At 47.3% G+C, this 14,432-nt stretch overlaps 1 protein-coding gene across 2 annotated transcripts in view; it reads right to left on the reverse strand.

Moving 5' to 3' along the window:
* Positions 1-158: 158 nt before the first annotated feature.
* Positions 159-14,432, reverse strand: part of FBXW4 (F-box and WD repeat domain containing 4) — a 62,211-nt gene continuing 47,937 nt past the window's right edge. The window contains exons 7-9 of one of the 2 annotated variants that reach the window (XM_065068322.1): positions 1,470-1,610; positions 1,156-1,297; positions 159-925 (exon numbers count right to left, since the gene is read on the reverse strand). In XM_065068322.1, the coding sequence (XP_064924394.1) occupies positions 809-925; positions 1,156-1,297; positions 1,470-1,610 (400 nt within the window). In that variant the 3' untranslated portion in view covers positions 159-808. The remainder of the gene's footprint in view (positions 926-1,155; positions 1,298-1,469; positions 1,611-14,432) is intronic. The other variant, XM_065068323.1, reaches the window with a different exon arrangement.

The raw sequence follows: 14,432 nt of genomic DNA on the forward strand, positions 1-14,432 counted from the left end.
CCCAGTAACTGCCTTCAACACAGCAGTGTCACAGGGTCTAGACAGGGAAACAGATCTGTTAGACATGCAGACAGCATGTGAAAATAGGCCCAGCCTCCTCTGTGATCAACAGGTAACATCACAGCCCCTTTGGCACTTGAAACAAAACACACAGACTCTTTTGTTTCCCTTCAGAGCTTTATTTAGCAAAACACAACTGTTTCAGCCCTGCCAAGTGCACAGCCTGACCTGATGGCCAGCTTGGGGAGGCAAACACTGATAGCAGGGCTGGCTCTGCCTTTTAGCTCAATTCTTGCTCTTGGCTGTGAAGGACAACACAAGAATCAGTCAGGAGAGCAAGCACAGGTGAAAGGTGGGCCCCACTCCAGGCGCTTCTCCCTTCCACCAAATCAGTCCACCCCACACACAGCCTAGACTTGCTTCACATGGCTCAGAGCCTGGCTGATCTCAACCTAACTAGTACACAGCTGATACAGCATCCCAGCTCAGCTTGCCCCTCAAACGCTGTATCCACAGAAAAAAGGAAAAAAAATAACACAGTTAATAAAACAAACCCTGACTTGCACAAAATAAAAAGGGTAAAGGACAGTTGGCCTTTATTTCCACTAACAGGCAGGTGATGCTGAGAAGTCTGGCCCTTTGTGCACTCTTCAGTATAGCTTTCTGGCAGGAAAAAAAAAAAAAAAAAAAAAAAAAATCCCCTTCCCAGAAGCCTTGGGGGCCGTTCTCACCTCTCCTGCCCTGCAATTCCCTGAGCCAAGTGTCAGCTCTGCTGAGTTGGGGTGACCAGAAGCAGCTGTGATGCCCTTCACGGGGCTGTGAAGTCGAGGACGTGCAGGGCTGATGCCAGGGCAGCATACAGGTGGGTGGTACTGAAGCGGAGGCAGTACACCGGGCTGCTGGTGGGTGAAGACAGGTGAAAGCTCTGCAAGAAAATAGGAGAATCAAACTTTCAAATAAGAGGTTCGCCCAAAGAGCCCAACCAGTGTTACAGACCCAAAGGCTGAGATGTCTACAGGTTAGATTCCCCATGGCGGGCTCACCACAAAGACAGCCCAGCAGCCCCTCTCTCCCTCTTCCAAAGAGACACAGGCACTGCGCTCCAGAGAACAACTCAGAAGCTCTGCTGCTGCCTGGCCTTCAGCCAGCCCTCACCTGCAGGCACCGAGTCTGCCGCTTATCCCAGAGGCGCACCACACCATAGTAAGAAGAGCCGCTGGCAATCATATGGTTCTTATCGCTCCTTATGCAGTACAGGGCGCTGTCATGGGGCTCTTCCCACTCTTGGACACACTTCCTGCAAGGGCAACACAAACCAGAGCAGGGCTGAGCCTCCACTCCTCCACCACTGGCACTGGGACCCACTTTGCCCGAAGCGGCTCATTCAGCTGCAGGCGAGTCTCCGGTCACTGCACAAGGAGAGCCCGGGAGCCTCGCATGGGCCCCAGATGCCAGCAGGGGAGGCTCACCTGGTGCTGGTCCGTATGTCCCAGTAGCGGATGTAGGTGTCATACCCACATGAAAGGAGAAGGGAGGGCGTTTCATAGAAGACATCAAGGACTCCAGCTCCATGGTGGAAGTCAGTCCCTAAACAGGTCAACAGCTGACCGCTGCAGTGAAACACAATATGGGAAGAGTCATTCAGAGCAAAGTGCCCTTCCAATTCAGCTGGCCAAAGCAGAGATGGTGTCACAGAAGTCTCCTAGATCTGATTTCTGTGATTTAACAGAATGCAAAAGCCTGCACAGTTTTCCTCTCCCTTCAGAGCTTCTGCTACCAGTTGAGCTACTACTGTCATGGAGGGTGACCAGCAGGAGTCACAGATCTAAGAGGAAGAGCTAAGAAAAGGCACAGCTGACCCCCAGCAGAACAAGGTCATTTTCCTTGGGAGAAGTGACCAATACGAGGGGTCCTGTTTCCATGAGAAAGAGTTTTCAAGTTAGTCAGACTCCAGATAACCTGCCACTTATCTGGTCAATCTCTTCCTATCCCACACCATCCCAGACTCTATCCTTCAAAATACTGCCCACTGGGATATTTGCCCTTATTTTTGACACACAGCTCAGATCCACAGGCAAATCAGGCTTTCCTGACCCAGTCTGCCATAGCTGTTCTCCTCAATCCCCTCCAGTTGCACTGCCTAGTGCAAACACCATGTCTGGGCCTGAACATGACAGGTCAAGAGCAACCACCCCAGGGCTGCTCTGGAGATGACTTCCAACAGCTAGAACTTGGTTTTTTTTGACACCCTCCTCCTTTTTAATTACCTGCTTACTGTGAAAGAGCAAAAGCAAGATCTAAGCCAGATGCGCTCTGGCTGTATCATGCTGCTCCTTGTTCACATGCAGAACCAGCAGCAGGTGGATCGTGCCTGGTGAGGGCCCACCTTGCCAGAGTGCAAGAAGGAGCTTGAGCCCCTTCCCTAGGCCACATGAAACTGCATCAGGCACGTGGCATAGTCCGTCCCCAGTATCACTCCACCTACCCCAGCAGCCAGCAACACCCAGCCATGGCAGACTCTTGGGAATGGAGGGGACAATCAGCCCAGCTGCTTGAAATGGCCACCTATTGCAATCCCTCCTTCTCTTCCTCCTCACACCCTGTAAATCAAAAATGCTGGACACAATAAACCTTGAAGCACCTGCTTTTCAAACCCTGCTGCATGGCCACCCCTCTCCAACAGGCTCTTGGTTCTCAGGACAATGAAGTGGTCCTGAAAGCCGACAGCATGGATCCTGCAGTGGGGTCACTCCCAGCATCTCCCCCCATTATTTTGTTACTTTCTGCTCCTTGATCCAGCATCACACAGTTCTGAGGCACATCGCCAAATGCCTTAATTCTGTCTGTAATCTGGGCTAAAGCCCTCGTTGGAGGATAAAGACCACACAAAAGGAGAAATAGAGTCCTAGGAGATGTTAAAACAAGTAAACACCTTTGTGTCAGGAGAGAGAAATCGCTGATAAAGCAGATTAGTGCCTCGAGCCCTGGTGTCCCCAGATCAGAAGGCGAGCCCTGGCCGATCTTTGCAGCCAGCACGCTTCTATGATCACAGAGCTGGCGGCATGCTGAGGCCAGCCTGTTTCCCCGCAGTCACTCTCCAAAGAGCAGATTATGTAGAATAACAATTTCTTTGTGGCTGTGTAATTCCCTCCGTGACCGTGGCTGTGGGCAGCTACATTGGCCCTTGATGCCAAGGCCCTAGCAACCATTTAGAGAGGCCAACCAGCCCTAGCGATGGCCTCCCTGTGCAAACCTCTCGGACAAGCTTTAACATCAAGTGCATGAATTAATCCCCCCCAACATGAATCCAGGGGTGCTGGCTTATTGGACTTTGTGTTTCTCCAGGCAAGGGATCGAGGGGATTCCACGCTTCAGCCCTTTGCAACCTTCTCACAATACATTAACCCTTGGAAGGTTACTTGCAATCCAAGCCACCAACAACTCTGCACCTGTGTGCAGGTTGGGAGGCTGAAGCATTTGCAATTTAAGCACTGAGAGCAAGAGCTGTGGGGTTTGCCTGGGGCAGATGGGTCCTCAGCTCCACCATGAAGAGACGTGGGTGGGTGTCTCTGAGCTCTGACACTCCCCTCAAGCACACAGATCCCCTCCATCTGCCATTCTGCAAAGCCAGCAGGACAGATGGACATGCACACAACCCCTCTCAAGGCTTCCACATCCTACAAGTTATATGTGTGGCCCATAATTGTAAGACATACAACAGAGGTGTGAGGAGGAGTCAGCTGCTCTCCCAAACAAGAACCCTTGGACTACCTGTGTGATGCATAAGGGCCAGACTGTCCAACCTGCAGAGTCCTCTGCCAGTTGCTCAGGTGGGAGCAGGGAGTTCCTCACAGGAGATGAGCTACTCAGCAAGCCCCAGGTAGCACCAGCAGCTTGGACCCCTCTCTCCCCAATTACGCATACTGCTGCCTTTTTTTTTTTCTTGGTTTCACAGGGTAGTCCCTGGACTGGGGCTCTGAGCATGTGGCACTTTGGGAGAGCAAACCAGGACAGACAGCTGCACAATGGGCCACACAGCCCAGCAGAACACCTGGTGAATATCTCCTGCTAGCTAGCTGAAGCCTGTTTGTGTTACTTACCCTCTACCATTTTTCCTGCTAATACACCTTTATTATGTAAAGAACTAAGTGAGCTCAGGGAGAGAGGAGCACTCTGCTGAGAAGAGGTAGCAGGATGCAGAAGCACATCCAGAGATCTTTCACTCACTGGGACCAGCCATCTTCTTCCTCTCAGGTGCTTGAAACAGGTTGCAGCAGACACCTCACAACCTCCCACCTCTATACAAGGACCCTTCACATCCAGAGTGGGCCTGGTTATGCTATAGCTTGTCTTCTGTCTCCCAGACCAGACCTCAGTCTGCAGTGCTGCAAGATGGCAGCAATTTTTAGTGGCAGCCTGGTGATGTCTCCAAGGAAAAAAATTCAACATTAAAGGGACAGGTGAAGCCAGAGAGTCTGGATTCCTGCTTTCAGAGCTTCCTCTGCAGCACTGAACACCACCTAGGTGCCTTGCTCCCAGTGTTTCTCCATGCCTCCACACCTCACTGCAGCGGTACCCAAACATCCCAGAGACACACCCATTTTCTTCCCTCCACTTCCCTTTGCAGCCTAGGCAACAAAAAAGAGAAGAAAAAAGAAAGGGAAAAAAAAAAATAGCTTTTCTCTGTAGGCAGGAAAGGACCACAGATACTTGTAAGTTACTGCAGCAAAGCAAACGTTGCTTTCCTGGTTTGTTAATCAGTTCATTCTCCTGCCCAAGTAACAGGTCAGCCAAAGCAGCTTTCAACTGGGAGGTCCAGCCCCTGCATGCAGCAGCAGTCCTCCAGCAGTTTACAGAAACAACACATTAGTTGCTACAGCGAGGCACTTACAATCCAACACCAGAGGAAAAATCATTCTGTGCTGCACACTGGGCACACAAAACAAAAAATTAAACTGCTCTGGCATGGGCACACTAAAACTGATAAAGATGCAGAACGTGATTAATATTCCCCCCATTTTTCAGCAGATGAAGGTGCCTCTGGACCAGCTACCAACTATGCCAGGCTGCCTCACATCCCTGCAACATACACAGCCATGCTGGGAAGGGAACACTGCCACCAGAACTCTCCCAGCCTTGGGATCACAAGTTAGTGCCCGCAAATTGTCCAGTTTTCATCATCCCACATACTCCATGCCCTCAAATGCCAGTCCCCAATAGCTTCCACTTCCCAAGAAGCAAAACCCACCGCTAATCCTTAATAACCCATAAAGGATCAAGATAACCCAACAATGGGCAAAAGAAAAACAGCAGATACAGCAGCATATCACCGACAGTTTTCTAACAACTTACATTGGCAAAAAACATCAGCTCAACGAGGAACAGAAAGAGATGTGACATCTTAAACCTTGTTTCTCATTAGCTTGCAGAGATCACCAGCACCAGCCAAATACAACAGGGAACATCTTTCTCCTTTTCTTTGTTGGCTCTTGTTCCCCCTCTGCACCCACAAACCTTCCAAAAACCAAGTAGCTGATCCTCAGCACTTTGGAGGCCAGGTGAAGCCCAAGTGAGACAAAGCATGGAAGGTCCACACCACCTCCCCACCACTCCCTGGCCCACCAGCAAGAGCAAGCAGAGGCTCTTTCACACTTTCTTCCAGGCCTTCTTTGGACAAGCCAGGTAGGTAGCTGTGCAGATGGTGGGAGCTCTGTTTTCTGTACAGGACAGCCTGGACCAGACAGCGCAAGGGTTCTGTCCCAGTGCTGGTGGGACTGACAGAAACAACCCATGGAGCTCTGTGCAGCAGAATCACAAATGTGACAGACCAGTTTTCCTGAAAAGCCCAGTCTAGAGCCAGAGCTCTCAGCTTCAGCATCTTAACCACAAACCACCTGGGCCAACGCAGCACCTACAGGCACACAGGTAGTCCTCCAGTGCCAAGCAGGAAACTCACAGATATTCTTAGTTTCTATTTTCTCTTAAGCATCTAGACAGACTGAAATAATATTGGCAGTAACTCAGTGCCAGCCCACAAGGAACAGAGACTGAGCACATCCAGCAGCTCATTTCATTCCCGGCACAGGAAAGCTGTGTTAGCACCAGGCTCTGAACAAGATGTTTAAACAGAGTCCCTGTGTCTGGGAAATGCATCAAACTTATGAATCCAAAAATGAAATGCATTTTGTTCATGCACTACAGAGAATCCTTTGATTCATCTCCATCCATTCCCACATTCTTTATAAAAAAAGACTTTTAAAAATTACTTTTTAAATAAACTATTTGTTTGGGACTTGCACATTTCACTTGTTTCTTTCCATGCTGGAAACCTACCTGTGAGCATTGCTATCACAACACCTCCAGCAGACAGAAGCCTTCTAGCCTGGAAGGAAAGTGAACTACCAAGGAACAGCAAAAACAAGGTGGTTCATTGAAACTGTTATTTTTCCTTTCTCAAAACAGCTTACAGCTCTATTCTTTCTCATCCCAGCAATATGAAGACAAAATAAGGTCATGGCAGAGCCCAGATGGTTAGTCTTTGCATAATTCATGGGATGCTGCTGTCACCAAGTTAAAACCATATACAGCCTCCCAAGCCACAGCGACTATTTGTGGGACCATAAAGGTTCAGGATTTCCCTGAGACCTTGCTGATAGCTGGAGTCCACAAGAAGTCTGCACCTCCCTACCTGTATCCTGCCCATTTGCTGCACGTCTTGGGCAGTTGTCTCCAGAACACATGAACTACACTCCAAAAGCTGGAATGAAACAACAGATGCTTTTCTCCCCACCTTCAATTGGGTGACCCCAATTCACTAGGCAAATTCTAGGAAACTGCTGAATTCAGAACATCTGCTGAAAACAGATGTGCAAAATTGAGGACATACTCATTCCCTCTGGAAACCTCATCTGTGAACTGTGATCATCCATCAAAGAGGAGAAGCCCTTGCACATAAGCAGGTGACTATTCAGAAACCAAGCAGAGATCTAGACCAATATTTTAGCTCCAATAACTACTTGCAGTAAGCCAGGTGGGAAGCATATACTTTAAAAAAAAAAAAAAAGCAGAAAGAGCACTGTTTGGTTCAAACACTTGGATATTTGAGCTGAGTATCAAACAGAGAAAGGCAACAAAACGTATTTAAAAACAATTACCCAGAGTGCAGCATTTGCACAACTTTTGTCATCTGGTTTGGAGAGTGCACCAAAACCAAAAGGAAGAGCTGAGCTGTCACTTCTTCCAGGTGCTTTGCAACAGCAGCTGAGGCACCCAGGGGATGCAACAGCTTATGTGAGCGAAGAAGTAAAAGGCTTGATCAACCAACATCTATAATGTTTGTAGGGAGAAGCATAGATCTTTGGCAAAGTTATTCTTCACAGAGTTATTCTACACCAAGGTCACCCCTGCGTTTAGCCACGACTAGTAATTCCTGCAGAGAGATGTGGGACTGGCCTGGGGAAATGTGAAATGGCTCAGAGATGCTGTTGTAAGTGACTTTCAGTAGAAATGTCTCTCTCTGCTTCCCCAGCACAGCTGAAGGGACTCGAGGCAGTGGGGGGGAATGACACCAACCACAGTTTGAGATTGTGTCGGGGGGGCAAAGACAGAAGAGGGAGCTTTGCCTTCTTTTCTTCTGCTTTCTCTGAATTGGCCCACACACACTTTAAATGGTCCAATAAAAAGATACAATTTCTTTACCTTTCCAGCTCTGGGACCCTGTGAGTTTTTGTTGTTCGGGTTCCCGTAAGGTTAAGTTCAGAGGATAAACTGACACACTGGGCTATGGGAAAAAGCCAGTTTCTTCAAATAAAGCCACGACGGTGCAAAAGAGACCCTGCTGGGGCTTTTATTTGGGAAAACAAACAGAAATGGCACCAAGCCCTTCTGCTTTACGAACCAATTTAACTATAAAACCAATGTTCTCCCTCTCGGGGGTGAGGAGGGGAGAGAGACAGGACATTACAATAGTCCAAAACCTCGGGGGAAAGAAAAAAAAAAATAGAACAAAAAAGGTTGTCTGTCCCCTTTTCTTTCTTGTCCATGGCTCCTTTTCTTAGCACACGTGTGTTCTTGTAAAAACGATTAGATTGCAATTTGTATAACATGGTGACCCCCAAATTCAGACATTTAACCCCTTTTCTCTGCAAAGAATGTCAAGAATGTCTTCTCTGTCTTTCTTTCCAACAGGATGAGTAGGGGGGAATTCTCTCAAACTGTGATTTCTTGGGGGAAGAGAAAAAGAGGGAGGCAAGGAAAAGAAGCAGGAAATTCTCAAAGCCTCTCGCCTTTCGCCCCACTTGTGTGGGAACAGGCGCCTGTATTGCTCCCTTTCTGGGCAGAGCTCTGCAGGTCTCCTTTAGCGGGGAGACAAAAAAATGGAGAGTCCAAATCAAAACAAAGCCATCTGTTTAAATGAGCTACTGCTAGTCAGTGGCAGAGGGGGTTCCTCATTCACTCCTTCCCATTCTTCTCTCTTGCCTCTGTTGATTCTCTCTCAACCCAGGGAAAAATAAAGATTGCTTTTGCTTTGGCTTAGAGGGATGAAACTGATTGATGTGCTTGGAGTGTCCAGCTCCCACCCACGCTCTCTGATTGTTTGAGTCCTTGTAAAGTTGTCATAAATACGCCTGAACAGGAGTGCAAAGGCCACAGCATGCCCTGGACATGCACACATCCAAAGGGCTGGAGTTGGCCTCATGGTCATCTGTAGTGAGACAGGACCAAGACTGCCATGGGGAGGAAAGGATTTAATCTAAACACCTGTATGCTCTACAACAGTTTTACAGTTAGGTTAAGATGCACCAGAGCCCTCTTAAAAAAAAAAAAGGCAGCAGAAGATGATTAGCTTATGTGAGCGGGTTCAGAAAGATAATGTCAAAGAAAAAAAACCCAGAAGTCAGTAAAGAAACACAAGGCCCCAAACAGTTTTGAGAACACATATATACCACAGGAAATACGTTGCACAGACAAGACTGAAGCTATGCATTATAGCCAGGAGACAGCTCTGAACACAGCAAAGTCTGCTAAAAGGAACAGTATTCCAGGAGACTGTGACCTCAGGGGCTCCCTGCAGCAGCAAGCTTTCTCCAGCACTGGCTCAAGAAGTTGGCCACAGGCAAGGGAATCAAATCCTACAGTTCAGAGCTGCAGAACTGGGGTAGGATTTTCCTTCTGGCCTAGTCAAGTGATTAATTCACACCTGAAGGCAGGAGACCTGTTTATACCTAGACTTGCTGCCCAAGTCACAAGTAGGATTGCCAGGTCCATGAAGAAGGACCTTTTTCCCTTTGCCTGGATCTACAGCTGAGGTCTCCATCTTACCTACCTTACTGTAGAGGGAATAGTTCCCAAGAACCAAATTAGAAATCCAAAGACAGTCATTGTGCCAAACTGATTTAATATGAACAGGCCACAGAAGGGCTCACCTGAAGACAAGAATTCCCCTACAACAGGTCACAGTTCGTCACTTCCCCAACCCTATTTCCTTTGAATTTCAGAAAGAAGGCATGGCATTTCTGCTCCTGATTAACTAAAGAACGTGTAAATGGGAATATCTAGAACCAATACTTTGAAAAAAGTAATCAAAGCCGGGAAAACAGGATGGGAAAACAGCAGGGCAAAAATCAAACATGAGAGCCTCGGGAAAAGAGAATGAGCAGCCAGCTAAGGAAGGGCAACTACCTGTGGACCATCCCACTGCAGTGAGTGAAGGCAGCAGAAGGCACACATTTGCATTTACTTACCTGATGTAAGCACAGCCCAGAAAGCTGTTCAGCTCACTGTTGGACAAGTTTTGGATTGGCTATTGTGATTCAAAACTGTGTTCAGCCAACACAGAGATGCTGAGAAAACAAATCCCAAAAGGAGTGGGGAACATCTTTCCCACAGAGCCTAGAGAGAGCTTCCTTAGCATGATGAATCTGCAGAACAGCAAGGCAGGAGAGGGGATTCTGCATCTACAGCACAGTATGGTTCTTCTGCCCCCAAATCCTGTGAAAATGTTATCAGTGCCAGGATAATATTTGCTATCACTTGTCTCTCCTGTTACCAGACATATCCACCCACTTCTCTGTGACTGGATAAATCCAGCTTAAACACCTGGGTGAAAAAGACTCTCCACACTTGGAGTCAGTTACCTTTCCTTTCGATCTAGCAACTCCAGTTCTGAATCTATTTGTTCCCTTTGCCCAACAACCTCCTTTTGTTATTAAATTAGAGGGTCTCAAACTTGCTTAAACCTTGGAAAACAAAGCTGTGGAAAGAATTACCTTCTACAGAACTTGTTTTAGAACACAATGCTAAGAAGTCTGCTTGTGCATCTTGGGCCAAGCTTCTACCTTAGAAACTTTTGTTGAAAACATTTAGCAAGCTTTATAACCAAGAACTAGACCTGCAGATTCTCATTTATCTACTTACAAAATCTGAGCACAATAGGACACAAAGCCACTGGATTTAAACAGGGAAGCATGAGTAGTGATCAGCTAGCCAGGGTGTTCAGTGCCATACACTGCAACTGTCAAATTACATTTGCTGTTTAAGAACAGCACAGCAAGCACAAGTTTTAAAGCAACAAAACTGTTAAGAGTTGCTCATGTTCACTCTCTCAATGGCCCTAATGAGCCAAAGTGGATACAGATCGACATACACTGAAATCTGAAAGATAGCAACTAATTCTTGCCCACCCCACTGCACAGACAGATGTAACCTAGCAAGGGTCCCATGGAAGGACATACCAGAGATCAAGCAGCAGCAGGTTAGCAAACTTCAGCCAGTTACTTATGATGGTAACGCTCATGCTGGCTCTCAAAGAGAAAAAGCACAATGCAATAGCACTAGAGGCAAATACAGATTACTAACCTGCTCAGTAGCTGCCCTGAAGGACTCCTTTCCATCCCTCTGCTGAGGGCACCAGCCACACACCTGAATCTCCCTTATCCTCCACTCTCAAGCCACTCTCATGAATCTTCTACCTCCCATCCCCCCCAAAACTTGCAAAGGCACCTGTCTTGCACACCTGAAAAGCAGGGGGGCTTGATGGTCAAGAAATGCAACTCTGTATCTTCCCCTTTCATGCACTCTCTATTTATTTTTTCTCCATGTCTTTGAAAAAGGTGGCAGAGATAAATAGAGAACAAAGAAACAAGAAAAAGACACAGCTTTGGCCCACACCCTGCCTATTACTTAAGGAGGAAGGAGCTCTTCCGAAAGAGGAGGAAAAAAATGTGCTCAGACACAATGGCTCAAAAGGCCAGGCAGCAAACCAGGCCACTTTGTACTGCTAACAAGGGAAACCTAATTACAGGAAGAGGGCAAAGAGGGACAGATAAAAGGGATACAAAATTTCAACATCTGTTGCCATAAAGGGATAAGAAGTGGGGAAAGGCAAAGTGTCAGTTTGGTGTCAGTGACGGTGTAAAGCCACTTTCAAAGGGCTCTGGAGAGGGAGAAAAACTGAACAAGAAATTAGAGGGTTCTTAAAAACAAAACACTCTGCCAAAAATGCTTTCAAAAGAGGGGAGGAGATGGACAAAGACTGGATATTTAAAAGGCAGAGGATCTGGGGTGGCTTGCTGGGCATAGCTAACTTCAGCTCAGTTCTCACAACAGCTCTCGTGCCCTGCATCTATCATGTCGTGTCACAGGAAAGGACCATGTAGGACTTGTGCATTCTAAGTGTTTACAGCTTGAGGACTACCGTGCCAGACAGATCACTGGTCCATTTTAAACATCGGGCTTAGCAGAATAGCTCCAAGAGTTGCTGTTATGTGACCTCTAGAGTATTCTATCTTACAGAGAAGCATCCTTGAAGCAGGGTCATTTCTCAGTTAAAGACATGCAGACCACCAGGACAGGCTGGGGAGCAACAATTCTCCACAGGCAAATGACAAATGCTGGCCTTAGAGCTGTTCCCAGTAGCGCATCCCCCTCGTCTCCCAAGGAGATAAAACTCCCAAAGGAAATAGGAGGTGGGAAGAGAAAGAAAGAGGAACAGGATCTGAAGAAAGTTTCCTTTTCTCTTGCTTGCCACTAACAGGCTGTTCTGCTGAGCCACACACTAGCAGTGGCAGATGAGACAGGAAGGTCTGAGCAGGGAAAGACAAAAGGGAGCAGAAGTACCTGACCTACAAGAGGGGCAGCTGCTGTCATATCCCTCACTGGCACAGAGGGACAAGGGGACTTGCAAGAGGCCAAGGAGTCAGCAAGGCCTGACAATTGATGCAAGGAGGTTAGTATCAAGTGGCCCATACCGCAAATCGTTCTCCTTTCCCATACAGACCTCTAATCACCTACATTATCCATAGCTCCCCTCCCCACACACAGTTTGATCCTTAGTGACAATTAGTGCACAGCAACTCCTCCACATCTAAAAGCAATCAGATGGCACAATCTAGCACCTGTGGGATAAGATATGTCCTCCAGAGGTGCAGCTACCGAGCTTCAAAAGCATAAGGAAAAAAAAAAAAATCCTCCTTCATTACAGGAGAAAAGGCCAGGTGTAGCAGCAGCTGGAATTTCAGCCATCAGAGACAGCATCTTGGCATTATGTGGTCATTCCTCTGCTTTAGACTCCCCTTGACAATTGCTTGTTGCTGCCTGTTGTGGCTTTGATCCAACACCATCGTCTCAACAGAGTCAGAAATGAAAGACAGTTGTGGGGGTGGGCTGCAGCAAGAGGCGTTTCCTTTCTCCACTAAAAATGTCCTCACCACCAAACCAAACCAAGCCCTTTTCAAAGCCCAGAACATATTTCCAGGTGAAGACATTATCCCCTTCCTCTTGGAGGGATGAGAATGGCCACCCCAGGGTCAGGGAACAGCGAAGGTCATAAATACGAAAACATACCATGACCAACAGCTACAAGCACCAGCCAAGGACTTATCTGGCCTGGAACTAAGAAGATCAGTACACAAAAGGTTATTTAAGCTTTAAATCCTTTTGTAGCATGTTCTACCTCTCAGCTGTTGGAGAAAAAGACCACCTACCCCAAGGGAAGAAAATGCCACAGAAACTGCCGCAATGTTATTTACGCACACACCCATGCAGAAAAAAAACAGTTACCTCAACTAACTGGTCTTGGACAGCACTAAACATTTAAGTGGTGCTAAGGATCCTGTAGTTTTAAACAACACATCTTAAGCATTGCTCTATCTTGCCTCATTTTTTTGACAGAAAAGTTGCTTAAACTCAGCTCTTAGAGATAATGTCCTTTCCACATTCAGCCTCTGTGGGTCAGATTCTAGCCCTCTGTGGCCACAAGGAAGGAGTAAGCAGCAAACTTGGAGTGCCTGGTTCTGTCTGCCAGATGTTATTAGGACACACTGAGCACAGAAGGAGCTTTTCATTCCTGGGTAGCTCTAAGATTCTGAGTTTCCACGCCTTTCTCCCACTTCTGGAGTCTGACCAGAGAGACAACATGGACAAGCCTCAAAGGAAGAAATAGCATTTCCCAACGAGATTGCTTCTGGAAACCACTGGAGCCTTTGAAAATTAATTCAAAGCTCTGCTGGGAAGAACAGTTTATGGAGAAGTCAAGACCTGGAAGGACAGCTCTGTACTCACTATGAATGACCACATCAAGCTTCACACACTAGTTTCCTGGCCATGCTCCCTACTCAGTCTCCTGCCCTGGACATGCTGACAAGATTTCCAGCTCAACACAGGTCCCCAGAAAGGAAAAGACCCAGTGGCACAGTGCATTCCTGCTGTGACAGGTGAAGAGGGGAGAATAAGTTTGACACTGCAGTCATCGCAACAGAGGCCCAGTGGCCTAGGTTGCCTTGGCTTTTTTATTTGCCTGTCACTCAGGCTTTGACGTTATTGAAAGATCAAACTCCGTTGTGCCTGTTCATTACCTTAATCCTATTTTCTACACAGCTTTATTATCTCTTCAGGCTTGCTTGGGAAAGGCTGTCAGAGAGACTGAAGTAGGGGGGAGAAGGTTGCCTATCTCCTCACCCCTGTCAGATGCCTCTATTCAAGAACAGCCGGAAGACTTGATGGGCAGGTGTATCACAGCACAGCCTGCATCCTTCTGGCGTACTCCAAAGGCACCATTGGACTAGGTCACTGAGAAACATGCACTAGAGCTGAATGTACTGGCACTGTCTTTCCTGCTCTAGTTTGTCCTTTGTGAGATGCATCCTTTGCAAAGTCTTTATTTTTGTTACTTCAGAGAAAAAGAAACTGGTTTATATTTGTATTTGAAGCAGTTAACTCAGACAATCTAAACTATCTCAACTATAGATTAGAACGCAATTATCCTCAGACCTGCCCTGCATCCACATCAGTCCTCCTTTATTTCCTTTCCTCAAATACAGCTCTGCTGACAGCCCTCAGGCCGCTTCTTCCATTGCTCCCCTCTCTCCTCTCCCAAAGCCCACCAGCTCACCTCAATCCTGACAGCACTCCCTTGATAATCTGTGCTGGGCCAC

This window comes from Columba livia, chromosome 6, assembly GCF_036013475.1.
Source record: "Columba livia isolate bColLiv1 breed racing homer chromosome 6, bColLiv1.pat.W.v2, whole genome shotgun sequence".
In the NCBI taxonomy this organism is placed as follows: domain Eukaryota; kingdom Metazoa; phylum Chordata; class Aves; order Columbiformes; family Columbidae; genus Columba; species Columba livia.